The sequence below is a fragment of the Vulpes vulpes genome, chromosome 3 (genome assembly GCF_048418805.1).
Source record: "Vulpes vulpes isolate BD-2025 chromosome 3, VulVul3, whole genome shotgun sequence".
In the NCBI taxonomy this organism is placed as follows: Eukaryota; Metazoa; Chordata; class Mammalia; order Carnivora; family Canidae; genus Vulpes; species Vulpes vulpes.
The window spans coordinates 31,328,523-31,355,842 of NC_132782.1; the positions used below are offsets into that span (position 1 = coordinate 31,328,523).

The window sequence follows — 27,320 nt, forward strand, 5'->3', positions numbered from 1 at the left end:
GATCTGCAAAGTGGCTGTGCCCCAGGAAGGGGCCGAGCGGCTCGTCCAGAGCAGCCCCCGCCGAGTGGGGGGGCGAGGGGCCCCCGTCTGGGCCCAGCCCGGCGCACGCAGGGCTCCCTGACCCGCAGCCTCGGGTCGTACAAACACGCATGGGAGCGAACCCCGCCACCAACTTGCACACAGGCAGCTGCACACGAGCTGCAGATGTGCTCCTTCCTTCCTTTGTGGGCTGTGTCTCCTATAAGGGAGAGAGACGTATTAATCATTTCTTTTACTGCTAAGGGGATGGGTGCTGCTCTCATATTTCAGAAAGGGGCTGGAAAGTGAGAGAAGCCAAACTTTTTCCTATTTAAGGCCGAAGCGAAGGAATCTCAGTGGCTGAGTTTTATGACGGGCCCGGTGCTGCAGGGCAGGGAACATCTGATGGTGCTACTTTGAGCTACTGCTCTCCCCTCCTCGCTGCACAAAGAGTCTCATGTCTCACACTTAGACATGACGAGCTTTGTGCAAAAGGGGACCTGGTTGCTTCTCGCTCTGCTCCAGCCCGCTGTCATCTCGGCACAGCAGCAAGGTGAGTGGGCTGCTCTCAAAAATCGTCGCGGGGTTTGGTCTTCTGCTTGCGAGCAGGGGAAAGGGGAGACCGGCCTCCGAGAGGTAGTCGCCCCGGTCGGTCGCTCCCACGGGCCGGCCCGGCCGCTCCTCCTCTAAGCAGCTGCTTGGAACGAAGATTTGGCATTTTTGTGTTTCAGGGTTTTCTGGTCGTTTAAGATAAAGATGTTCTTGTGTTGGCTCGTTTGCGTGTCAGCGGCACTGGAAGGCTTCTCAGTGGCCTCTGCAAAGCCCCGTCCCCACGGCTGACCCCGCTGCCGGGCCATCCGGACCGGAGGCCGCGGGTGGGGCCCGAGGGTCCATGGGTCCCTGCGCAGCCGAGGCCACAGGACCCCCCCCCGGTGGGGTCTCGGGGGGCTCCCCAGGCCGCAGGCAGCAGACATCCGGGTGCATTTTACACGGCCCCAAAGGGCTAAGACCTCCTGCCGGCTCCTGGCCCGTGGCCCCGTGTGTCCTCAGGGGCGCACGCCCCGTGGCCCCTGTGAGGGTCTAGGCTTGGCCACGTGCTGTCCACTTTAACCGCATTTGCATTAATGAAGAGAATATTTTTAAAAAGTGTTTCACCAGGATTGTTGGACTTTCCTGCAAACGAGGTAAGAGGTGCCGGCGCCACCAGGCGGGCGGGGGTTCGCGGCCCCCCGGTGACTGGGGACAAGGGCTGCCCCGCCGCCCTCCCCAGCCTCCCGGCGTCATCATTTGATGATGTGACGATATGGCTTTTCACTCATATGTTTCTCATAGTCACGAAAACACCGGTCATGCTGCCGAACAGACTTTCGTAGAAATGACCCTTTAGATGTTAAAGGTACCGGAAGAACCCGTGACCCAGCAGCTCCTGTGTGCCCAGGGCCCAAAATGTTTACATTCACGTCGAGGTTTTGCAAACACGGGCCTGACAGTGGCTTTGTGTTTCAAGTAAAGCCTTTGATGTCGTCGAGGGTCACATATGGCGGGGGACAGGACAGGACGGGGGGCCCAGTGACGTTGCTTCAGTTACAAGCAGCCCGTGGCCACGAGAGGAGAGAAACACCCACACCGCCTGTTCCCCAGCTCCTCTGCCCCCTTCCTGTCCCCTCCTTCTCAATTCTCCGCCCCTTCGGCTCTTTGGAACCTCCTCCTCCTTTTCATTCCTTCCCCCGCCCCCCCATCACCCCCCATGACCCCCCTGTCACCCAAGGGTCCTCCTTGTGCCTCCGTCTCTTTTCTTCCTTCCTTCCCCTCCTCGCCTCCTCCCACCTTCCTCCCCTGGAGCCCTTCCCTCCCCCATTCCCCTCTCCTGGGCCTTCCCATCCGCCCGCCCCAGAGCACACTACACCCCAGTCCTCGGCTACAGACCAAATGCATCCTGCACACCCCCAGCTCAATGAAGACATTTACCTTGTTTAAAGCTCTTAACTTCTCCTGATTTCTGGGAGGGGGGAGGGGGGTGGGGGGGAGGGGGAACCCAGCTGCCATTTATTGGAAAGACTACAAACCTTTGGTGTTTAGTTCAAAATACTGACAACGTATTTGCAGTTGCCCAGTGGTTACCATCTTCTATAGTAAGCACTCTGGCTACGTCTTCTTGATCCGATTTTAGAGGGGAAAAAGGTGTTTAATGCCTTTACTATTGGTGCATCACATAAGCTCTTTTTAACTTTTGTCTTTAGCTGCAGAAAATAATACATAGTCATGAAGTTTTGCTGCTGTATGTGTGTGCTTTTAAGCTCAAAAGAGGTTGACAGGGATTTTGTTGAGGTTTTTATTTTGTTTGTCATGAAAAAAAAAAAAAAAAAAAGCTTGAGTATTTTAAGACAGCACATCCTGTGTTTCCTGCAAATTTTACAAGAAAATTCTGTTGGTGGATTAGCTTTGGGAGGTTCCGGAAGGTGGACGGACAGACACTGGCAGCCGTCGAATACGGGTTCTGGGTTCTTATCAATGGCCTGAGGGTCCCCGGGGAGAAATAGCAGAGCCCTAAGGAGTCCTGACCTCGGGGCTGGTCGCGCAAGTTTTCTGGAGCTTAAAACATTGTCCTCACAAAGAATTTTGGTCCTTTCACAAGTTTCTGAGAGTTCTATTTAATTCATATGTTTTATTCCACCAATGGAGAGATGTGGTCTGTTTTATATTTCCTGTAGTTTATAAACATGCCAAGTCTAAGCACAGAGCCTCTCCGCCTAGCGGCGGGCGGAGTTGCCTGTGCAGGACCGGTGCCAACCCAAATGTCACACAGCTGGACCCCATGCTTAGGAAGGAGATTTAAAAGTATTACACGTGTGAATTCTAGGTATTAAATACCACGTTCCTGAGGAAATAAGTGCATTACTGATAAAGGATTGCCCAACACACACAAGCACATGGTAACAATATTCAAAGACTTTGGGGATGAACTTGAATGTTAACGTCCATTTTCAAAATTCCACAGGTAATGATTCCACATCTAATGTGTCACCATTTCTCTGGTATTTGTCAAGTTTTTGATGTTAGTCCTTGTTTGGTGTTAGTATTGTAGCCACTGCCTGCTAGACAGATGCATAAATGAATGGATGGCTATGGCTATTATTCAGTAATATTGCTTCGTTACGGGCCAAGAGATAAACTCTATTTTTTTTAATTTTTTAAGTTTTTTTTTGATAAGCTATTTTTAATTTAAAGTGTTGTAATGATTTTGCTTATATTTCACTCCCCTGATAATGCCACCGTGATAATTTCACTGTGGGCCTCTGATTGTTTTGAATCACAAAATAAATGGGCTTCACAGAACCTGTTCCCTATTACAGGTTATGAGAGTCTATTTTCCACTACGTTTAAGGACACAGTTAGTAATCCGTCAGGTTTTCTGGTTTGTGTTGCCCCCAGAATTAAAAATAGCCAATGCAGAAAATATAGGATAAAGTCACTAGAAACAGTTGTCCCTTTAAGAGGAGAGAACGTATAATTGCTCATGTATTTCCGTGTCGTCATCCCACACCAGTTCGGGGCTTTAGTTGAGATAATACAACCCGGAAGTGATAGCGTAAGACTAGGACCAGAATTCTGTTGAATCCTAAGTATTTAGAGAACACAAAACATACATTTAATCTCCAGGATCTGACTTTTCTCACTCTTGTAACTGTCCTTGAAAAGGAACACTAAAACCTTGTCTTTTGTCCTAGAAAGTACATCAGCAAATGCATTTCTAAAGGTGAAAAAGGTAGATTTTTGTCTGTGTAACACTCAACTTTGAATTGGTAAATAAATCTATTCTTGAAACAAGAGAAACAGGCTCAGTTATGAGCTAACCAGAGATTATCTTCATTTCTGTAAAAATACACATTTTAAGTAAATAAAGTATTGATACAAGACTTTGTGTTTTTCATTCATAATATCTTGCGTTTCTTACCACCCACAGACTATTCCCCATCAGACGGTCTGATGTCCTATGTAGGTAAATAGATATTCTGATTAAATTCTGGACTTAAACATCTCACTTTCGTGAGCGGAAAGCACGAAGCCGCTGAAACAATTCTGGGAGAGAAGGAGAGACGTGATCGTGAGCCTTGGACGGATTCAGCCTCCGGGTTGATTGTCTGATCCAAAGGCTTATGTTTTCCAGGAGTGGAGAGGAAGGAAAGGAAAAGCCCGTGTTTCAGCCCGAGTCCTGGCCGGGCCTCGAGCGGTCACCCGGACAACAGTGCCATCTACTGACCTCTCGGCTCCCGGGGGGGACAGGGGCGAGCCCAGGCCCCCGACGCCCAGGCTTTCACTCCGTAACATCAAGCGAGATCCCGCCTTGAAGTCATTAGGGGTGGATTGCCTCAGAGTTAAGGCTCTAAGGATGAAAGATGTTATTGCCTTTGCTGGACATGAAGAACATTTGTAAAGTTTCCAGGTCTGCAATAACTTTCTGGAAACGTCTCAGTGGACTGTTTCTTGTAAAGCAGTCTTCCCTGGAAAAAAAGCTCAGTCCCATTGCTTTCCACACTCAAAAAAAAAAAAAAAAAAAAACGAAAGAAAGAAAGAAAAGAAAAAGAAAAAGAAGAAGGTAGGGAGGTGTAGTGTAAAAAAAAAAAAAAAAAAATCCAGAGTTTTCAAAGAGGGAAACTTAGCCTGTTTCATATCAAAATGACAACGGAAAAAATGAGATAGCTACTCTTCCACAAATCACTTGTTAACTGCAGTTTGGGGAGTTACACTAACCGCTGGAAGGTCTGTCTGTGCCTAATGAAAACACAGCAGAAGTGGATTCCTTTCAGATTAACTAATAAAACCCTTGTGTTTTCCATGGCTGAGGTCAAGAACTGCCATTTAAAATTGGAAGTTAATGAACAAAATGAGAAGTTCAAAGAAGAGGGCAAAAATTAGAATGGCCAAACGACGTAAGAGTCAAAGAGCAAGGAGCCGGGGCCTATTAAAAGTTACATTTGCTCTGAGAACTTGCTAGGAGAGCTCCAGTCCCTCTGAGGCAGGCCCCCGAAGCCATGGGGCAGGGAGGCCAGGGGCGGCCGTGTCCCTCAAGCTAAGTCAGAGAAATACCCCTTGAAACTACGGGATGTTCCTAACGTCCAGACTGAGCAGGGAGGCTTGTGGTGAAGCCAGAGCCCGCCCGCAAGCCCCCAGAGGCCCCCGCATCCCTGCAGGTGAGGGTCGGGATCTGGGCGCTGCACCTCCAGCCTCCCTGTGCATCGCCGGGGGACCAGGCTCCCCTGAACCTGCTAAGGTGCCTGCGGAGGGTCCCCACACACCTCGTCCTGGAGGTGGTCCGGATGCCAGTAGGACGGCCTTGGGGACGCAGCGGCTTTCCAGAAGGTCAGGGGACCATAAACCACAGAACTGCACTCCACATGCTATCTTCTCGCTTTGAGACCAGACAGAAAAAACAATCTGTAGGCCACTGTCATCCCTTAAAAAACAAAAAAAAAAACAAAAAACAAAAAAAAACACTGTCTTCTTAGACTCTGATTTGAAGCTTGCAGGGCCCAGAAGCCGTCGTGGGGGAGAGCTCCGAAGCTGGCTGTCCCAGCCCTCCGGGGCCTCGAGCTGCAGAGGATGCCCAAGCCGCAGCTAAGGGTGTCGGGGTAGAGACGGGCCGAAGCTGCCCCCCTACCGTGTAAACCTGGGGAAAGTTTTCCAACCTGCCTCCAATGCTCCGTGTGTAAAGTGAAGATGATGACAGCACCCAGCCACCGCAAGGCAGGCCGAGGACAGGAGGTGCCGAGGCAAGGCCTCATACCGAGCCCCCAGCACAGGGGACACTCTACAAATATTAGTTTTACCACCAGCGCAAAATAAAATTGCTGTAGGGAATTAAAGTGACCTAATGACTTCGTGGCAGGAATTTTGGTGATCAGATGTAAGATTTGGTGTTTGCCAACTGTAATGAAACAAGCAGAATAGATTTTCTCCAGTGTCGCTATAATGTGTCACAAACCAGCTTATGTTATAGTGTGATCGCTCATTATTAGACGTATGATACCTTTCACTCTGATTATCTAATTATGTTTATTTTTCGCAGGACAGAATGTTAATCACCTTAAAGGAAATCTCTAATTGGAAACATAAAAATCATATATCTATAAAGAATAAAGCAAGGAAACATCTAGACATGATTCATAAAGTTCTTTGGTTTTTGGATTTGCTGGTGGGGATGAGAATATCAGAATCTGTCTTGTCCATGTAAAACAACATTTTGAAATTGAAGCTATCCACCCATATAGGTCTATAGATATTTCCTTGAAATTCTATATTTCCTTGAAATATATGAAATATATTGAATATATTTGAAATTGAATATATATGAAATTGAATATATATGAAATTCTGATATTTCCTTGAAATTTAGTCAACTTATCTATGTATTTTAAAATATTCCGATAAATGTAAGCCCCAGAAACATATTTAATCAAAATGTATAATTCCTAAACAGCATCATTTAAAAGCAAAACCCATTTCAGTGGGAAGCTATATAGACTCTACATACTCACACTTACGAAATAGTCAACTTCCTAAAGTAACAGGGAAATAATATTGTGGTAATTTGCATATCACATCTGTTATTTTTAATTTTCAGATTAAAGAACACCTTTTCCCAGGAAAGGATTCAGTAGGAAGAGAAAAGAAAAAAAAAATGAAACTCATCACTCAGGCTAAATTAGCAATTTGATTGGATGCTTTGGGGCATATTATTTTTACTCCAAAAATGGAATTAAGACAAACATAATTTACATTATTTTTTACTCACAACAATAAAATTCTACCAAATCAGCATTTAAATTAACATTTAAAGAATGGAAACAAAAACAATAAAAAGAAAGTGTTCACATATCTAAACATATTAGATTATGTTACTTGGTTTTATTTTTCTCTGAAGTTTCAAAACAGAGAGCTAAGAAAGAAAAGAAGCTCAGAGAGGATGATGTCATAGACTAGCTTCGCTTTGTTTTATATTTTAGGTCCTAGTAAGGAGATGGTTTAGTCTAATGCATGGCTTGTGTGGCTACAAATAAATTCATTTCAGGACTGTTCTTTGTAATAAGGAACAGAAGCACCAAGTGACATGAGAGGTGGGGTTTAAAATTAATTACATTTTCGAACAGGGAGACTTCGTTTAAGCAACAAGAATAGAAGACGTAATCGGAAAAAAATCTATTTCTTGTCCAGTAGTAAAAATGAAATTATTTGCCTTTGAGTTAACATTTTTGAATTTCTGAATCCCATTTTCTAAACAATTTCTAAATGCTGCAAGTGGCAAACTAGAATATTTTATTCCTCTTGAGAACAAAACATTCTTTTTCTTGGCACCAGGCTATGGTGCCAAAATGGAGGGCGGGGAGACATCTGTGTAAGAGGCTTAGCTTCCTGGAGAACATATTTCCGACCATATTTTGTCATGCGCACAACGAAAAATTAGAGGAAACTGCCTTTCAACAAAGGTGATTGAGATAGAGCAACAGAAGAAGGTCTGACTCTCAACCACAAGTTTCTACAGAAACTGACTTTTCAGGAGAGCCAAATTCTTTTAAATGTATGTGAAATATGTTATGGCCATAAACAAACTGCATCAATTCTTATTTTTCAAGTATTCCAACTTCCTTTTCCATAGAACAATATCACTTAAAAGAGAGAAAGAGAGAGAGAGAGAGAGATACAACAAAGTGACTCAAGCTTTACCTTGAGATCTTCGTGTTTTAAAAAGCGTAATGCATATGGCTTCTGATAAAATGTGGACCCAAGAGGCTAAGTCACGACTTTCATTTACAGAGCGTTGGGTTTAACCCAACTCTAACAAATTCACTTACAATTTTTAGAAGTAAATATCGTGCCCATGTAGTGCAGAGCAAATGGAAAACGCTGGGTTGCTAGTGATGTGATGGTACTTCCAGTGAGACGTGAACAGAAGAGGGTGAATACAGAAGGACGAAATTTATGTTAATTTTAGGGCAGATTAAGAACCTAAGAAAGGATATTAAAACATGAGATGCTTGACTCTCCCTTTAACTTTCTTCATCATTTGTCTCTAGTAGGTCATCAGCACCCAAGAGCTAAGTTCTGTAACATGGCTCCTGCGTGAAATGTGGAAAGATGTTCCCGCTCCAGAGTCAAGGAGTTGAAAGAATTATGACTAATGACAAATCAGCACCGTATTTTCTTTTTTTCCCTCCCGCTTTATTGAAGTATCGTTGACAAAATTGTGTGTATTTAGGGTACACAATGTGACCGTTTGATATACATTGTGGAACGATCGCCCCAGTCAAGTCAACGACTAGTTAGTCCTCATAGTTACCTTCCCGTGTGCAGGGGGCCGTCAGCACTTAACTTCCAATCTCAGCAAAGGTCGAGTTTACCGCGCGGTATCATTGCCTTGTGGTTTACATCCTGTACCTGGTGGTATTTCCTTTTTTTTTTTTTTTTTTTTTTTTTTACCTGGTGGTATTTTCAAGAAGGCTAGGGAGTCCGAAATCCGCATTATTCATGGGGAAGTCTTCAGCTGAAAGTCATCTGTCGCCACATTTCACATAATGTTAGTTTAGAGAAAGTTTTAAAAGGACTCGTTTTAAGAATTGGGACTGTATGGCCTACAGTTTTAGCAAACGATCTTCTATCTCATTAGAACCTTCAGACCTCTTCTGGAAGACCGTGAACCTAGTCCCTAACCATAAGCCTTCAGTTCTGCTTAGAGAAAAAGGAGTTTGGTGCCTCTCTCCCCTCTCTTGTCGTTCATCATGACATAAAAAAGAAACTGTGCCTCCCTTAAGCCTACGTTTCATGACACTATTAGTAGACGTCCTTCACTTGCGTGAGGCGAGCATCGTGGCGTTGAGCTCTTAGGCTCCCGAAGTGGAAAGGAATGGAAAGGAATGCCTCTGTGCAAGCTAAGATAGTATTTCTTTCCAATGTTCTCATGTATCTGCTCCAAACATGGAGGAGGAACGGGGATAACTTTTTAAATAAACAGATTCTTGCCTTCTTAAAATCGCAGTAAAACAAACAAGCTTCCTTGCAGTAGCTGTAGAGCACATTGGGGAATGGCCATGCACAGCAAGAAGAGACTTTGAAACTTCCCGAGTGGACGGACGGTGTTACACAGGATCATGAAAGTCATTATCTGTAGCCAATAATGGAGAAGAGGAATGGAGGCAATGCCAGTCTGCGTAGGGTCTATGTTCTGAAATTACCCCTTTTTCTTTGTGAAGCTGGCTAAACCTCTAAACCCAAATTATTGAGCATGAACTTCAATCATTATCACTCCAGATATGAGAGGACACAGAAACGGGACGTATTAAAGGCGATCTTCATGGTCGTATGCGACCTCTAGATGGAAAAATTTGGGGACCCGCTCAAAGGCCTCTTGGCCACAACATAGCAAAAAGTATGGTTGGTAAACTACTTGCTTCCTCCCAAGCAGGCCTCTTTCAGCCACATTTTAAAGATTTTGGCTCTGAGAAAATAAAATTTCACTGTTTCACAAAAATATAAATACTGAACAGTACGTCAATTGTTGTTTGCAAAAATTTCTGCAGATGTTTAGAAACTTCTTATTTATTTTCTCAATTACTGGCAAGCTAACATAGTAATCCTCAAGAACTAAAGTTGTCTTTAACCACAATCCACAGCTAATGCTTCAAGAATTGAGACCAGGTTTTGTTCTGGCAACCCCTAAGCTGATTCATTGTTAATGGCCACTGAAACCTGAGTACCTTACATATAATTAGGAAACAAGTTTAAAATTTTGGTTGAAGCAAATTTTTTACCATGTTAAGCCACAAATACACATGGTCATGATTCATATTTTTCCCTATTATTCTTACTTATTCCTCGCCCATATTTATTTCTAAAAAACGTTATTTATTTTTAGTGATTTGGAACTTACTTTACATCTACAGGGGCCATACAATATATTATGTCACATCGTGTTGACCTACTAATGCCAGATGGGGCTGGCAGTGATATTCAATACGTACAATAAGCTTTGCTAAAGCTTTCCCAGGAATCTGGGAGAGTTTTACGCTGCCAAGAATATCTATTTTCCCTTGAATTTCCCAATTAGCTTAATAAAATCCAGAAAGTCTTCAGAGTTAGTGACAAAATTGTCGCGATAGTGTAATAATGCTCTTGTCTACCATTGAAAGCAAAGGATCGTGATTGCTAGAAAGGCTTGTTTTCAATTACACAATTAATAAATAGATGTTTAAGTGCTTGTGTGATTTCCATTGGTGGTAAATTCTTACTATAATCGAAACTAAAATTCTTACTGGCCTTAAGGAGAATTTCCTAGGGTGTGCCATTTTGAAGTTAATAAATTCGGTATTTTCAGCAACCTCTTTCCAGTCAGCAAATTACATAGAGAGAATATGATGTTCTTGGTAATGTAATTTGTGGGTTTTTTTTTCTTCTTTTTGCATAAGCATGCTTGTAAGAACATACAAATTAGTTTAATAAAAGGAAGAAAGTATTGGTTTAAAACTATCTCCACTTTGGTTATTGGAAAGTGGTGACAGCACACAAAAAAAATCGTATTTCAGCAAAACAGAAAACAACCTCAAACCATCTTATTTTCCAGCTATTGATGGAGGATGCTCCCATCTTGGTCAGTCCTACGCGGATAGAGATGTCTGGAAGCCAGAACCGTGCCAAATATGCGTCTGTGACTCAGGATCTGTTCTCTGCGATGACATAATATGTGACGAACAAGAATTAGACTGTCCCAACCCAGAGATCCCATTTGGAGAATGTTGTGCAGTTTGCCCACAGCCTCCAACATCTGTGAGTTTAAAGAAAATCTGTACACCTTCATATTAAGAATATTAGGAATCTTCATATATAAGATTCATATTTTAGCACATGAAATAGTTTCCTTTCCTGAAAGGAAAAGAAAGTAGTGTCTGGCAAACAATCATGTTGGCGTCACAAGTTAAAAGGTGGATTTTCTGGTTTAAAGCTAGGGATTGGATGTGAGTTGGGATAAGAAATAAATAGGCAAATTGGGACACGCTTCATGGGAAAGTTGTTCTTATGTCTTATTTGATCTGTGTCTTTTTCATTTATTAGCCTCCTCGCCCTCCTAATGGTCATGGACCTCAAGGCCCTAAGGGAGATCCAGTAAGTAAACATTCTTCTGTGGAATGAATTGAGTTCTTTAAGTAATTTGCTGCTTTTTTTTTTTTTTTGCTTCTTCTAATAGCCTTTTCATATTTGAGCTTTGATCATTCAGACATTTCCTTTGCTACCCCATATTTAACGACATGAAAGAACTCAAACCGAGGATCCGTAATTGTACATGTGAATATTTAAATTTCCCCAATTTTATACGATCCCTTCATCCCCATTATCAGTTTGGAAAATAAAACATAGGTCAATCTACAAAGAAATAAATCACGCTGAAAATGTTCCCATGATTTAGATAAAAATGTCTGTATTTTCAAGAAGGTTTATCAGTCATATGGATTCCTTGTATTACAAAGCAGAGAAGCTACAATTGGATGATGATTCTGAATCGTTTAGACCTTTTTCCTGTTTGTGAGTTTTTATCTCGGATTCTTTCAGGGCCCTCCTGGTATTCCTGGGAGAAATGGCGACCCCGGTATTCCCGGACAGCCAGGCTCCCCTGGTTCTCCTGGCCCCCCTGGAATCTGTGAATCCTGCCCTACTGGTCCTCAGGTAATAAATTCCAGGACAACAAGATCCCCTCCCTTTAAAACTACCTACTTCGTCTTCTCTTCTTCAGCCTGTATGACATCTCACCTTTGTGGATTCCCTGCACCTGTGCTCTGAGTTCATGTATCTGACAAATCCTTACTTAGTGCTTAGAAGCGCTGGACACCTTGTTAAGTGCTTTATAAATTTTACCTTTCCTCAAAATGCCGGTGTATTGCTATTACGTCTTTGCAAACTTTCCCGACCTCACAGCAGGCATATGATATATCACTATGTTTAAGAACCGAGTCATCAACTCGCAAAAGAATTAGCCCGGAGTATTTAGGAATTGCCGTGACTGTGCCTTATTGCACTTAGAACCCCAATGGTAAAGCCTCTGTAGGTCTGGACAAAAAAAAAAAAAAAAAAAACAGTTGAAAAGCTGTGAATACTCCTTGACTTCACGTCAGCAGGATCATTGACATTGACGCCTGACAACTTCTCCGGCCAAGCCTTCAGAGCCCATCATGCTCCTCCTAAAACACGTGGCAGGCAGCTAAGCCTGCGTGTGAAGCAACTAACCAAACAAATAAATGAGTCAAAATTTCTGCTGCCTGAGGCTAAGAGAAATTAGAAGCCACTATACACAAATAACTCTGAATTTTAAACAATGCAATTCAAAAATCAAAATAAAATAATCGGGATCCCTGGGTGGCACAGCGGTTTGGCGCCTGCCATTGGCCCAGGGCGCGATCCTGGAGACCTGGGATCTAATCCCACATCGGGCTCCCGGTGCATGGAGCCTGCTTTTCCCTCTGCCTGTGTCTCTGCCTCTCTCTCTCTCTCTCTCTCTGTGACTATCATAAATAAATAAGTTGAAAAAAATTAAAAATATATAAAAAAAAACAAAATAAAATAATCGCCAAAGAAACCCAACAGGCACATGGGTTTTTCTATTATTCTCTGCCTATTGTCTGTGGGGATGTTTATTTGGGGAGTAAATTTGTTAGTGTATTAAGCAGAAGCCAAGGGGGACAAGTCTTATTTGCATCATTAAATGTTGGTAAAGTAATTTGACTTCTCCATTTTTTTTTTCTGCTCCAAATGGGGAGATCAGATTATATGATTTCAAGTGTCTTTCAGTTTCAGTCTGTGATCTGATGTTTCTGAAGCTGTGGGTATCTCTTAGAAATCATATTTTGGGTAAGACCATATAGGAACCAATTATTTGGCATTAACACTGCACCGAGTTAGGTGGAAGACTTGCGCATTACGGAGGCACGTGTGCCCGTCGGGTACCTGCCACACAAGCTGCAGAGACAGGATGAGCAAGACACCCAATGACACGTGCCACACCCTCCGGCACGTACAAACTTTCTATCAAGGAAGAGTAGGTGCTGTAAATGTAGGCTCTTTGAAATGTTTTGGGAAAGAACTGCAACATATATATCAAAATGATCATATCTCTGGTGTCTTTGCTACAGAACTATTCTCCCCAGTTCGAGTCCTATGACGTCAAGGCTGGTGTCGGAGGAGGCGGCATGGGAGGCTACCCCGGGCCAGCTGTACGTACCAGGGTCCCTCAGCATCGTAGAGCAGCATGTTGGTTGACCCCGAGCGGTCGGCCCCCTAGGGACACAGCCTTATTCCATGCTTGCCCAAAGCGGCCGACCCTCCACTGAGGCTGGGGAGCACCTGCTAGGATTATCCTGGTCCGTCTGCCCTGACCCCTTCTTTCCTCACCGCCCCTCGTTTCATACCTGTTGCACACTCCTTCTCTCTTTACACGACCACACGTAGAAGGCGCCCACCTGCCTTCATGCTCAGGTCGCACGCTCGTATATTCCCTAACTTTAACCACATTTTGTTGTTTTTCACCTCCACGTTTCCTCGTTCTCCCTACGTTGTTCGGAATCTTCTTTTGATGTATTTTCATCAATGAAGTGCGGCCTTCTAGATGACAGTCCGAGGGATGAAGGCCCAATATTACAATCTGCCCCACTTAAAACCCTGAAGTCGAATACAAATATTTCCAGAATTTATTGAGACTAGGTTTCTCTATGACAAATGATAGCTATTCACATTGTACCCAAAAGGCTTCCCTTAATGTAAATCACCTAGAGTTTTGATAGAAGAAAATAGAAAAAAGTCACTGAAGCCTGAGCACCTGGGCATGACACATGGTGTCACGTGAAAGGTCCTTATCACAGAACAGGCTTTGGGAGAAGCAATGTAGGGAAGTTCACGGCTTCGCTGCCAGTAACAGGTGTGAGTGTGAATGAATCATGACACCGGGACTATGGAAGATTGTCCCCGAGATCATTAGACACCAGGTTTGTGACTTTCCAAACTAGAGAGGACCACACTTTAGCTAATAGAGCCAAATAACCAGTTAAACAAAGACCCTTAAAACTGATGTAAATTGCAAAAAAGAGGATTTTTACAAATCTCTAAAGTTTTGGGGGGATGTGTTTTTCTTTCCCTTTAAAGCCAGAAGGAGAATGATATTAAGAATGTCAACAGCTGGTCTTACTCAGCTAGGTTCAAATTTATGAATCTTATTTTTCAGTCTTATGTACAGTTTTTACTAAAAAACAAAAACCAAGAAAAAAAAAAAACCCCAACAAACTCATTACTTATTAACATTTCAGAAAAGAAGTTATAAGAGATCATTTATTTTTTTAAGAGATAATTTAATTACAAAGAGTGGTTTTAAAGTTTGTTACCAGTATTTGGAAATAGCATACTATAAAACTGAAGGTTTTCTAGTGTAATCTGTATTTCTGAGCAATGATAAATCAACTGCTTATAATTGTAATTTATCATTGTCCCACTTATGATGATTCTCCCGTACGTCTAAATCTTCACGTCAACATAACTCAGTGACGTACTTAAGAACTTCTACGTTGATTTACATCATTATTTTTAGAGACTGGGATTTACAGTATGCAGATACTTTTCCACAGGAGTTTGGCTAGCGGGCAAAAAATGCTCCTTCCCCAGTACCAGTATCATCCTAATATTGCAGGGACATTCATAGCATGTTGCATGAATTTTTGCAGATCTTTATTGTATGTCTAATAAAACCAATCATATCCGTGGATAGTTACCGTATCATGAGGTATGCTGTTCTCATTTTTTTAAATGTCAGTATCATTTCTAAACAGAGCATCTCTTTGATGCCCAAGTAAATTATATTTCAGTCGCATTTATTTTAAACTTATCCTTCAAAAAAAAAAAAAACTTATCCTTCAAATTTACATTCCAGGGTCCCCCTGGCCCTCCTGGTCCCCCTGGTACATCTGGTCATCCTGGCTCCCCGGTAAGTTTAGCCATTAACGGGGCTTTCTTTCTCATTTATATTATATAAGTGTAGTTAACACAGATTTTGCTGTAACTCCGCCATTCCAGCAAGCATAACCTCAATTAGGTAGAAAAATCACAACCAAGAAACTGTCATTCCTTCAAGATATTGGAATTTCATATTTAATTCCTTTCCACAAACAACTATCTGCAATTAAAATGTCGTGAAAGTTAAAGCAGAGGCTTAATTTGCATGTGATATGGCTTCAAGTTCAGAACAACTCAATCTCAGTGGAATAAAATGGATGGAATGGAATAAATTTGCTTGTTTCTGATCTAAAAAATTCTTTATACATTGGAATAAGATCCACCGAGTACCTTCACAAATCCTGATTTCATGCTGTCTTCTAGACTTTTAACACATTTGCACGTCGTTCCATCCTAGGGTTCCCCAGGATACCAAGGCCCCCCTGGTGAGCCTGGGCAAGCTGGTCCTGTGGTGAGTATTTCACCTCTACGCAGTGAACTGACAGTTCTACACAGAAACCATCTTCATTTTCTAAAACATCATCACAGGGTCTATAATGTATAGATTAAATTTATCCTCAAATTTTAAATAATGAATATTATTTCTTAGGATGGTTGAACTGGTTTCAAAGGCCTTTTGGAGTCTTTTAGTGGTTTAGGTTTCCTAGAGATACTTGCTCTCTCATCTGGAAATTCCCTGGCTAATTAGCCACCACAATAGTTCACCTCCTAGGGAGGATACAAATCCTGTTTTTCTTAAATATAGATTTAATTTCCCTGTAAGCACTCAGTTCACCTTCATATCTACTCTTTGATGTATAATTTTTAAGACTTCATTTAGTGGAAATAAGCATAATCTAGCAGAATTCTTCAAAAAAACATGCTGTATGAACAAGAAAGTGAGGTGAAGTTAGTTTAATTTAATATTTCAAACTATTTGGAAATACCTGTATATTAAAAAAAAGAGAAATACCTGTATATTAAGAAGTTCAGTGTCTCACAAGTGCACTTGGAGGTATATATAAATATACATTTAGGTATGTATAAAACATAGATCCAAGATATTTCTAATTCCCATTAAAAATAACTTCATTAAACAGTAAAAACTTGATATAATATAGATATATTAACTCAATGTGTCATTTTCATAATGAAACATATTGAGAGTATCTTCTAGAAGAGGGTTCCTTTCAGAGAAACACATATAACAATAAATCTCTGTAAGAGAAAAGCCTATGGATAAATTTGTTTTTTATTTTCTTATTTCAGGGCCCTCCAGGACCTCCTGGTGCTATGGGTCCATCTGGTCCTGCTGGAAAAGATGTAAGTGTTTAAGACTGAATGGGGATATGGAAAAATTCAAGTTGGAATATTGCACGTGGCCTGTCCTGTATGCTGTATACGCAGAAAAACCGGACTGAAGTACTCAGCGCTACCCTAATGACGTTTTAGCTCATTTTACTTTTTGAATGTGTAGGGTTTGGATAGCTCTATGCACCACTTCTTGAATTCCAGACTAACAGACCCCCTACCTGTGCTCCTTCACTGCCAAGAAGCATCCAGCGCATATATCACTTGAGGAGAAACAAGTATCTTCTTTCTTCCTCTTGTACCGAAGACATCGATATCTATACTTTAAACTTGAAAACTTAAAAACACCTTTAATATCGTGTCCTTCTTCCTTTCCCATGGCACGATCCTGTGCGGGTCGAGAGCGCACCGTGATGTTTCAGGGAAGGGCGACGCCCCCACTATGCAGAAGTCCTATTGCCATGGAAGTCCTCCCCATTCCTTCCACTAGGAAAGCTGTTCCAACGGCTACAACAGCTAGAAAGTGGTTGAGCCTAACCACTTTCATGAGTTTTTGATGAGAAAAATGCAAAGTTTTTGGTTTGCTAGTTGACTGCAATGTGTTTTCTCGTACACAATCACCTAACGTGATTTGTCTTTCTCTACCTAGGGGGAATCAGGAAGACCCGGACGACCTGGAGAGCGAGGGCTACCTGGACCTCCAGTAAGTCTTCAGCATCCAGTGACTTATTTGGAGTAACCATGATAATCTTAGCTTGAAAATTATTCTATAATTAAATTGAATCACACTTAAAAATGGAAGGCATTTTACTACTGGATTGTGATTCTATTTGAAAACTCATTAATGTCTTTTTTATTCCTTATTTTTAGGGTATGAAAGGTCCAGCTGGCATGCCTGGATTCCCCGGTATGAAAGGACATAGAGTAAGTAGAGTTTCTAAATTAACTATAAGCTATTTCAACCAATTTTATTGGGCAATTTGAGTATGTACCAAAAATGGTTGATTTTGACAACTAGTCAATTTGATTTTTTAACGATCTATCAACTTTGTTGACCAAACCAACTAGTTATTTAACAGATAGTAATTAGACTGAGTTTCAATGTGTTTTAAGGCTTAGGAAAGAATTATTTAATTTTATCACCATTGTCAAAGAAAAGAAGAAGAAAATATATTATTGAGAGCTAAGTGTTAAGGCAACTTCCTAATTGAACTAAACTGTGCTTGCTGATAAGTTCAGATTTTTTACTCTAAAATCAATCTCAAATGTCTTCTATCAATCCATTTAAAAGGGCTTTTAATTATTTACGTCAATGTTGGAAATGGTGCCATCTAGTAAAAACTAGTTATGAAAAATACAATGTAAAGTTTTCAACCATTCTGGATTGTTAACAGATCTTTAATATTTTTGCTACTTCTGTACATTTCCTAGGGCTTTGATGGACGAAATGGAGAAAAGGGTGATACAGGTGCTCCTGGATTAAAGGTAAATCAAAAGCAAAGTCATATTTTCATAAATAAATTCATTTTAATGTTATATTTATATTTAGGACTTATATTTTGGGGTTAACTTTTTCTGAAATTTACCTGAATTTTGCATTTTTGGAGCCAAATAACAGTGAGTAATTCAGAGGCTTTATTGAAGCTCCTACCAAAGCTGAGAATTTGAACTGTCTACATTAGAAATGATTGTGCATCCCTGAGTAACTCACTGGTTACTTCTGCTTCATCTGCAAGTTTTTAAAATGCAAAAATTGAGAATGATGGTAGACAAAATGCTAACAAAAATTTGACATTGCTGGAACGTGTCTTTTTCTTAGGCTCTATAATATTCTTCATAATGTGCTGCATTTAAAAAAACTATACACTCCTCTCTCTTTCTACAAAATGGTAACATGTTTTATGTGTTTCTAGGGTGAAAATGGCCTCCCAGGTGAAAATGGAGCCCCCGGACCTATGGTAATTATAGTTCTCATGTAACTTTCAGCTTTATCAACCCAAAGGTCGCCTTGCTCCTTCCCCAGCTGCTCTCACCATGTCAAGTCTAAAGGGAGACCGTCCTTTCCATTGTGTTCCGTAGGGTCCCCGAGGTGCTCCTGGTGAGCGAGGACGGCCAGGCCTCCCCGGGGCCGCGGTGAGTGTCCCCCCCGCACCCACAGCTCCTGGGGCAACAAGGGTGCAGACAAGGGCCTGGGCCAGGCTGCGGGGGCCCCAATCCTCAAGAAGCTCTTTTCTATGAAGTGTGGCATTTAAGGGTGCCTCATAAACCGTGAGCTACACTTGTAGGGACACAAGTAAGGGCTTTGTAGTTATCACCTCTTTTGAAACTTAGTTAACCTCGTCCATGTCCCTATAGGACCCTCAGCTCACACTCAGTTCTGTTAAACGCAGAATCGGGCCCTCGCACAGCAGACCACTGCTGGGAACACCGGGATTGTCTCAACTTGCCTCAAAACATAGTCTTGGTAGGCAGATTTTAATGCGCTGCAGGAAAGGCCAACTCGGTGGAGTCAGAATTTTAGTCAGAACATTACTCGCGACTGGCTTTTCAGAATTAAGAGGATATTTGAGACAAATTTCTCTCTTTAGGGGGCTCGAGGTAACGATGGTGCTCGTGGAAGTGACGGACAACCAGTGAGTGACTTTTAATCTAATCCTGCGTTGCTCCGGGGTGATGAGAGATTTGGGGTATGGAATGTTGGGATGATGTGGGTCCTAGACCTACAACTCAACATGGCTCATGAATATGTCATTCCAACTGACACGAAGTCCACAAATGAACTCGAGGAACAACCTAGAAACATTAAGCCCATACATAACATTCTGACGCTCCTTACGATCCTCGGCCAATCGCTGACATGTGTAGAGTGGCTCCCCGTCAGTTAATGACCAGCACTGCACGTGGCAATTAAAGGGACCTGAAAAATAGGTAATAGTGTCCCCTCCATTTCATACACAAGCGTACGAGAGCTGGGGACAAGTAAACTGCACAAAGTCACAGAATTGTGATGGAGGGCAGAAGCATCCTACTTTTCCAACTTTAGATTTCACTCTCTTGTTACTTTTCCACATCGTTGCCCCACATAACATTCATCTGTGGATGATAAATGTGACTTTGTCTGCATAATTGTCTTCTATGTTGTGTATGTGCTCACTTAATATTTGCTAGTTAACGTTATCTTACCTTTTGTTTACTTGATGAAGAACTCTTGAAATTGTCCCTAATTTTTTTCAGGGCCCCCCCGGTCCCCCTGGAACTGCAGGATTCCCCGGTTCCCCTGGTGCTAAGGTAAACATGTATTCCCATAGAAGAATATAAAATAGATCTTAGGACAACAGAAAATCATTGATTTGCTTCTTGAAAAAAAAAATATATATATATATATATTTTACCCATCAAGTAGATATCTTTTCAGATCTTTAAAGCCCTATTTTTTATTCCAAAAGGGGTTACCCATGACATTCAACTATTCTGATGTCTCCTTATTTATGCCTTTTCTTTTTTCCCAGTCTCTTTCTGAAAAGCAGCTCACGTAGTCGCACTCATAGCATTTGTCTCCACCTTCACGACTGATGATTCTTTCCTTGTGATAGACTATATTGTCAAACTACTCGGGGCTTTGGGAGCTGGGTTTCAACGGGCCTAATGATTAGAAGTGGCAAGAGAAGCTGACTACTCGGGACTTTACACCTTAGGGTGAAGTTGGACCCGCGGGATCTCCTGGTTCAAGCGGCTCCCCTGGACAAAGAGGAGAACCTGGACCTCAGGGACATGCTGGTGCTCCAGGCCCTCCTGTAAGTAACAAGTATGGCCGTCGGGGAGTGTTGCCTCACTTCTTTCATGAAAGCCAATGTTTTAAGGTTGCTATCAATTAAAATACTTTTTTGAAAAAAAAAAAATCACCGCTTGGTGCTTAGAAATATTCTATTGTGATAAACACTGATTTTATTAGTACCAAAATTCATGGGTTTTGAGGTTTACACTCTTCTAGAATTTATGAATTTTGTTTATATGACAAGGTGAAGCAGAGGATGGATAGTTATCTGGTACTTCAAATACTGTGCCCCAACTGATCGCCAATCACAGAAATTCAGAGAAGAAACAGGATTAAAAAACCTCTCCTATTTATTATTTAAAAATTTAGACCAAGGGCATATTATCTTTAGATTACTCAGATAATGATAATTCTTTTGCCTACATTTTACATGTTGTGCTGTAGTTGGAGGAATCACCGAATCTCTACAAAGCCCAGCACCCATCAATAGATTTACTTTGCAAATGTACATTCACTATTTGCATTGTTTTTAATATGCTCTTCTCCCCTTGTAGGGCCCCCCTGGGAGCAATGGTAGTCCTGGCGGTAAAGGTGAAATGGTAAGACACCCTCACTTCCGTCCTCACTTCACCTGCTCACGTTATTGGCTTCCCTTGCACTTTGCATGACATTGCATTCGTGGTGTTTGAGTTAGCTGTCCAGAAAAGAAGGTTCAAGTTTGACTAATGTGACGTTCTTGGGCTATTTTTAGGGTCCCGCTGGCATTCCTGGAGCCCCTGGACTGATAGGAGCCCGGGGCCCTCCCGGACCACCCGGTACCAATGGTGCTCCTGGACAGCGAGGTGGTGCAGTAAGTTCATATTTTCCTTAGTTGCCTGGAAGATGGGACTTAATTCCCACAACAGAAATATCAACAGCAGACTTTCTGTACTTGTTCCGTTGATTTTATGTTGACTTCAGTCTGGGTTTATAATTGGATTAGTTGTTGCTGCTGCTGATTTTGTTAGCCTGTAACTCCCTGTTTTTAAACCAAGATTTTGTTTCATTTAGGGTGAACCCGGTAAAAATGGTGCCAAAGGAGAGCCAGGCCCACGCGGTGAACGTGTAAGTATTACCCCCGACAGAATCGGTTATTTCTTATTCCAGGTGAAAATTTGGCAAAAGAATTAACCCTTTATTGGCATCCTTTTTAGGGTGAAGCTGGTTCTCCAGGTATCCCAGGACCTAAAGGTGAAGACGGCAAAGATGGCTCGCCTGGAGAACCGGGTGCCAACGGACTTCCGGGAGCTGCAGGAGAAAGGGTAGGTTTCCCATAAGCATCTAAAAGGAGCAGGATATCATGCTCCTCCACAGAGAGCTTCACTTGCAGGGTGAGGATACCGTCCTCAATCCCAAATACTGTCTTTGAGGCATTGGATAGCACGAAAATATCCACTGCTACTCAAAAATTATGAAAAAGTTTCATGCTTTGGGCCACAACATTTGCCTTTCACTGTCTCCAGGGTGCACCTGGATTCCGAGGACCTGCTGGAGCAAATGGCCTTCCAGGAGAAAAGGTAGATGACTTTAAGGTCTAACTTTGTAAATGCTGGTACTACAAGTGGTCATCTTCTTCCATACGGTGTCCCATTAACTGAAACCTAAACATCGGAAAGAAATACACTGGAAGTTAAAAATCATAATAGGGATCCCTGGGTGGCGCAGTGGTTTGGCGCCTGCCTTTGGCCCAGGACGCGATCCTGGAGACCCGGGATCGAATCCCACATCAGGCTCCCGGTGCATGGAGCCTGCTTCTCCCTCTGCCTGTGTCTCTGCTTCTCTCTCTCTATGTCTATCATGAATAAATAAATAAAATCTTAAAAAAAAAAAGATAAAAAAAAAAATCATAATAATTCTCAGCATACAATGGTCCCAGCCCCTGCTCAGCCCGTCTCCTAGCTTCATAGCTAAAGCAAGTCACTTAACTTCTATGACAATTCTTTAGCTCATCTGTCATTGGAGAATGATTCATTTCAGCATCATTGCAAGAATAAAATTAATTAAAATGCCTGAAAGTTCTTTGAAAACTCTAAAATACTGTACAAATATGGTTTGATATCACCAAAGATATTTGACTTTATATGCACAGAAACATGTCATTATGCTCACTGAATATTGGTGGCATGTGATGTTCATCAGAGTTGCCTTAAAACATTCCCAATATGATCATCCAAACTAATGGGGAACAGTGATTGTAGGGCACGTCGTGACCTAAATATGGTCAATGTCTAGGTCAGTGAAGGATCTTTTACCTATTTGTTGACTTCTTTCACCTCTTAGGGTCCCGCTGGGGAGCGTGGTGGTCCAGGCCCTGCAGGGCCCAGAGGAGCTCCTGGAGAACCCGGCCGAGATGGTGTCCCAGGAGGTCCAGGAATGAGGGTACAGAGAAGCGCTCGTTTGCTTGACACTCACATTTAGTGAGAAGAAAGACAAATAAGGGAGCATTAAAGACAAAGCAGACTCTACTTTTATAGCATCAAAACAAAATACTCTTAAGATAAAGTTAGAATGACTGAAGAAAACCAGAAGGCTTGACTGAGACACTTTATAGATTGAAAAATATGCGCCAGTAAAAGGCTATGTACAAAATCTCACAGTTTTACAGATATATATATTTTTTTAATTAACATTTTAAGATCACCTGACTGACTGCCTTCTTCGATCTAGGGCATGCCCGGAAGCCCAGGAGGGCCAGGCAGCGATGGGAAACCAGGGCCTCCCGTATGTACATCTTTGACATCTCTGTTTATAAGCCCAGTGAATAACGGAATGCGCAGTTTGGCTGGCGTTGATGTGTATTGTGTAGTCTTGGTATACAGCTGGCATAGTTTCATGGGATCTTCATCAAACCTCTGTTAATGCAATTTTGTCTCATTAGGGAAGTCAAGGAGAAAGTGGTCGACCAGGTCCTCCAGGCCCGTCTGGTCCCCGAGGTCAGCCTGGCGTCATGGGTTTCCCTGGTCCTAAAGGAAATGATGTGAGTTCCTCCCTTTATTTCCTCGCTAAATATTTGACAGAAGGCTTTTCCTTCCCATATGGGAGTTCAGAGGTGGCCGAGACTTGATCTCTGCTTCAAAGAAGTAGAATTTAGGAAAAGTAAAATGCCATGTGAGACTGGGTGGGTTTTGTGGTTTGCTTTCTTTTTTAGAGGTCTGGAGAAAGAGTAGTGAACTTTATGGAAATCTAGTTCTAGAAAATAATTTCTTGCCTGTGGATGCATGCATGTGTATGTGTAAGAGGCATATCCCAACTATCAGGGAACGGGACACTGAATGATTTCGTTTTGAGAATGAATAAATCCTGGCCACTCCTTTAGGGTGCACCTGGCAAGAATGGAGAGCGAGGTGGTCCTGGAGGTCCCGGTCCTCAGGTACAGAGCTGTCGTTAACTTGTTTCCAGCTTTCTCTAGAAGCCTTCATTCCCAACCTATGACTTCTACTATCTCCGTTACCTCTGCTTCCCTAACTGCTTTTTTTTTTTTAGGGTCCTGCTGGAAAGAATGGTGAAACTGGACCTCAGGGTCCCCCGGGGCCTACTGTAAGTTTACTCACATAACTTGGAGATGGGAGTGAGTGGGAATGGGGCCGAGGAATGATGCCATCGTTCACCAAAGCAGTTCCGAGGCTTGGTTACTTAGCTAGCTAAATGCTGGCTAACTAGAAGTGAAGATCACGTTGTACGAGGCTCCCTTGCATCAACTCTGCAGGCCAGACTCCGTCCTCCTTCACACTATTAAGTTTTAAATTAAGCAGTGAGCCTGTTGAAATCAAAACTGTGTGGACTAAGTATGAAAGGATATTTTATAATAGGACATCTCATTGTACTTTCCTACGCTAGGGGCCGGCTGGTGACAAAGGAGACGCAGGACCCCCTGGTCCACAAGGGCTACAGGTAAGAAGTCGCTACCTAAGTATCCCTGGGTTCTTGCTTCTACCAGACAATTCAGTACTTCCCTTGTGAGCTGTATTTGTTGAGCTGATTGACAGTTCGGGTTTTTTGGTGCCACTCCTAGATTACAATTCATCTTCAGCTTAAAATGTGTGGGTCTGTCTTCCACCTTGAAATAAAATGACAGACGATGTGAGTCGACATTCCTGTTGCAGATTGATTATTATTATTGTGCAATTATTTTAATTAATTAAGCACATCAAATTTTTTATGCTTAGGCCTACATCTGTTATAATTTAAGTCCACATAGCAAACCCATATTACCATCCGTTCATTTTTACCTACAGCAACAGAAAAACTAGAGGGAGATAAACATTAAGTTTGGAAGATATGATTGTCCCAGCTGCGCCCCTGGGTTTTGAGACCCACAAAGCTCCTAGCCTGAAAAAGACCACTAAACCTTTTTGAATACCTTGCAGAAACACACAGATGAGAAGCTTTTCTGTGAGCAGTGTGATTACACAACACAAAATGTGGTTCTTTGTAGGGTTTGCCCGGAACCAGCGGACCTCCAGGAGAAAATGGAAAACCCGGTGAACCAGTAAGCTGCATGCCTTTTTTTTTTTTTTTTTCAAAAATCAGAAGCCAAAAAAATAAATCGTAATCACTCATCAGTTATTACCTTTTGCATTTTCTCACGCCATGGTTTCTGAGTTTTATCATTTGCTTTTTAAATATTCATTAACCAAACCAAGAAAAATTATTCAATCATAGCTGTCACATGGACTGTTTCGGTTTTACCGTAAAAGAAAGGGCACACAGCTCAAGATTCAACAAACTGTACAAAATGCCAACAAGTCCTTTTGCTTATATTCACACAACCTGGATCCTGACATAGGCCTAATCGTATAACCCCGTCTTCTAGGGCCCGAAGGGTGAATCTGGTTCACCTGGAGTTCCAGGAGGCAAGGTAAGTATTTCAATTTATTTTCTAATTTCTTCAGCCTGTTAGAGAGACTTGGTTAGCGACTCCCTTTTAGTACATCAAACCCAAATGGTCTTTTCTTAGAAGCAGGACGTGGCAAACAGTTGGCCAACACCCTTAGGGTAGCTCAAGACATTTCCAGGACGTTAGATTTGAATCATCTGTAAAATCACATTTTCTGACATGAACAAATGCTACAGAAGCAACCGAGTGTCTGAAACTGCAACCGCTGAATCTTTCCAGGGCATGGATTCCACATAGGAAAACTGTTTAAGTAGAAAAACGTTTTTTAAAAAATGCCCCCATGAGTAAAAGAACAGCAGCAGTGTCAGAGGCAGCGGGTCAGGCCAGGTACCAAGGTCCCTCTTTACGGACTCTTCCCATGTCACCTCCCTGCTCAGGGACAAGCGTCTCACAAGCGCATTTCCCAGGTGTCACGGTCAGTGCTGTGCACGACAAGCATGCCCTCCACTGCGGGCCCGCTAACTGCCTTCTCCCTCCCGCCAGGGCGACTCGGGTGCACCGGGCGAGCGTGGTCCTCCCGGGGCTGCAGGCCCCATGGGCCCCCGAGGTGGAGCTGGACCCCCAGGCCCCGAAGGAGGGAAGGTGAGCGGTGGGGACCTGTGGCCACCCATGGGTGCCGGCGTGGTGGCCTCCCGGCGCTTACCGTGTCTCCCCCACCCCAGGGTGCTGCTGGCCCCCCCGGGCCACCCGGCTCGGCAGGTACCCCCGGTCTGCAGGGGATGCCCGGAGAGAGAGGAGGGCCCGGCGGCCCCGGCCCCAAGGGCGACAAGGTAGGATGGCCACACAGGTGCCAAGGCCAACCTGCTCCCAAAGCCACCCTACGGTCCTGCGGCTACTACCCCACCCCGGGCAGCCTCCCGGGGTTGCTCCTGGGCCCGTTCCAGCCATGACGCTGACTTCTGTTCGACAGGGCGAACCAGGCAGTGCAGGTGCAGATGGAGCCCCGGGGAAGGATGGTCCCAGGGTGAGTGTCTCTATGACCTGGAAGTTTCTCTCCTCCACTTGTATTTGCTGTAAAACCTCATCATGATGGCCTAGACCGTATTTGGCCACTTTCTGACCACTAGGAAGGCCCACATGACATGAATGTTAAAATTCCTGGCTTATATCTGTCATTACCTGATGGTCCGACCATGACGTGAGAATAGAAAAATCTCAAAAGTCTGATAAAAGTTAAAAGCTAAAGTCATAATGAGTCACTAACATCCAACATAATCAATAGTGTTCATGAAGGAATCTTTTGATTTGATGAACATCGTAATTCTGTGGTATAGTCAGACTGTGGGCATCTACCTACCGATAGAAAATACACACAACTTATGCTAACCTCAAAGACACCAGCTTCCAGAGCTTATACGCACATTCCCGCGCAAATGAGAATGTGTACAACGGCTGGGCCGGGGTCAGCTCTGGGGATGGTACCAATGCCAGTCGCGTGGTTCCGACATGGTACAACAGTTGTGTAGATACTGACATTCAGGGATGCTGAGAGAAAGGTGCATAGGATTTTCTTGTATCTTCTTTTGCAACCTCCTGGAAGGCATAACTATTTCAAAATAAAGGTTAAAAACAAACAAAATAGAAAAACATTACCATCAATTCTATCCCCGTTCGCAAACACCTTCTAGATAGGACTGCAGCCAATAACCATGATTGTCAATAAGCATGACGTGCGTCATTACGTAGATGTTATATTCATGGTGGATGCCTTAAAGAAATTCATACAAATTTCACTTTTGACAGATTTGATGGGTAAGCCATCATCCAATTTAAAAACCCACCTAATCTAAAAAAAATAAAAATAAAAAATAAATACATAAAAATTTTCAAAAAAACCACCTAATACCTCACTTAGGTAACGTAGGTAAAACTTTACTATTTGAAGATGCCAATTTGAAGATTTTAATATGTGTATTTATATTCTGGGTATTTAAACATTTTTGATCATCAAGCTGTTGACTAAGGCAACGCATTTTAATTTTTAAAAAGATATTATCGTAAGATGTTACGTCACATCATTATCTTCTGCAATGGAAAGAAAAATGAATCAATAAATTGCCCCTGGAAAGGAGAAAAATATATATGGGAACTATCAGAAAGGGAGACAGAACATGAAGACTCCTAACTCTGGGAAACGAACTAGGGGTGGGGGAAGGGGAGGAGGTGGGGGGTGGGGGTGACTGGGTGACGGGCACTGAGGGGGGCACTTGATGGGATGAGCACTGGGTGTTATTCTGTATGTTGGCAAATTGAACACCAATAAAA

General features: G+C 42.7%; 1 protein-coding gene across 1 annotated transcript in view; it reads left to right on the forward strand.

The window, feature by feature from the left end:
• Positions 1–203: 203 nt before the first annotated feature.
• Positions 204–27,320, forward strand: part of COL3A1 (collagen type III alpha 1 chain) — a 38,857-nt gene continuing 11,740 nt past the window's right edge. Inside the window, exons 1-32 of the mRNA XM_025988603.2 lie at positions 204–571; positions 10,631–10,833; positions 11,119–11,169; positions 11,614–11,727; positions 13,188–13,268; positions 14,972–15,025; positions 15,452–15,505; positions 16,303–16,356; positions 16,994–17,047; positions 17,215–17,268; positions 17,776–17,829; positions 18,258–18,302; positions 18,424–18,477; positions 18,933–18,977; positions 19,579–19,632; positions 20,040–20,138; positions 20,674–20,718; positions 20,871–20,969; positions 21,170–21,223; positions 21,313–21,420; positions 21,622–21,675; positions 22,439–22,537; positions 22,826–22,879; positions 23,037–23,135; positions 23,475–23,528; positions 23,642–23,695; positions 23,996–24,049; positions 24,594–24,647; positions 24,972–25,016; positions 25,539–25,637; positions 25,718–25,825; positions 25,966–26,019. Coding sequence (XP_025844388.2) covers positions 493–571; positions 10,631–10,833; positions 11,119–11,169; positions 11,614–11,727; positions 13,188–13,268; positions 14,972–15,025; positions 15,452–15,505; positions 16,303–16,356; positions 16,994–17,047; positions 17,215–17,268; positions 17,776–17,829; positions 18,258–18,302; positions 18,424–18,477; positions 18,933–18,977; positions 19,579–19,632; positions 20,040–20,138; positions 20,674–20,718; positions 20,871–20,969; positions 21,170–21,223; positions 21,313–21,420; positions 21,622–21,675; positions 22,439–22,537; positions 22,826–22,879; positions 23,037–23,135; positions 23,475–23,528; positions 23,642–23,695; positions 23,996–24,049; positions 24,594–24,647; positions 24,972–25,016; positions 25,539–25,637; positions 25,718–25,825; positions 25,966–26,019 — 2,283 coding nt within the window. The 5' untranslated portion in view covers positions 204–492. The remainder of the gene's footprint in view (positions 572–10,630; positions 10,834–11,118; positions 11,170–11,613; positions 11,728–13,187; positions 13,269–14,971; positions 15,026–15,451; positions 15,506–16,302; positions 16,357–16,993; positions 17,048–17,214; positions 17,269–17,775; positions 17,830–18,257; positions 18,303–18,423; positions 18,478–18,932; positions 18,978–19,578; positions 19,633–20,039; positions 20,139–20,673; positions 20,719–20,870; positions 20,970–21,169; positions 21,224–21,312; positions 21,421–21,621; positions 21,676–22,438; positions 22,538–22,825; positions 22,880–23,036; positions 23,136–23,474; positions 23,529–23,641; positions 23,696–23,995; positions 24,050–24,593; positions 24,648–24,971; positions 25,017–25,538; positions 25,638–25,717; positions 25,826–25,965; positions 26,020–27,320) is intronic.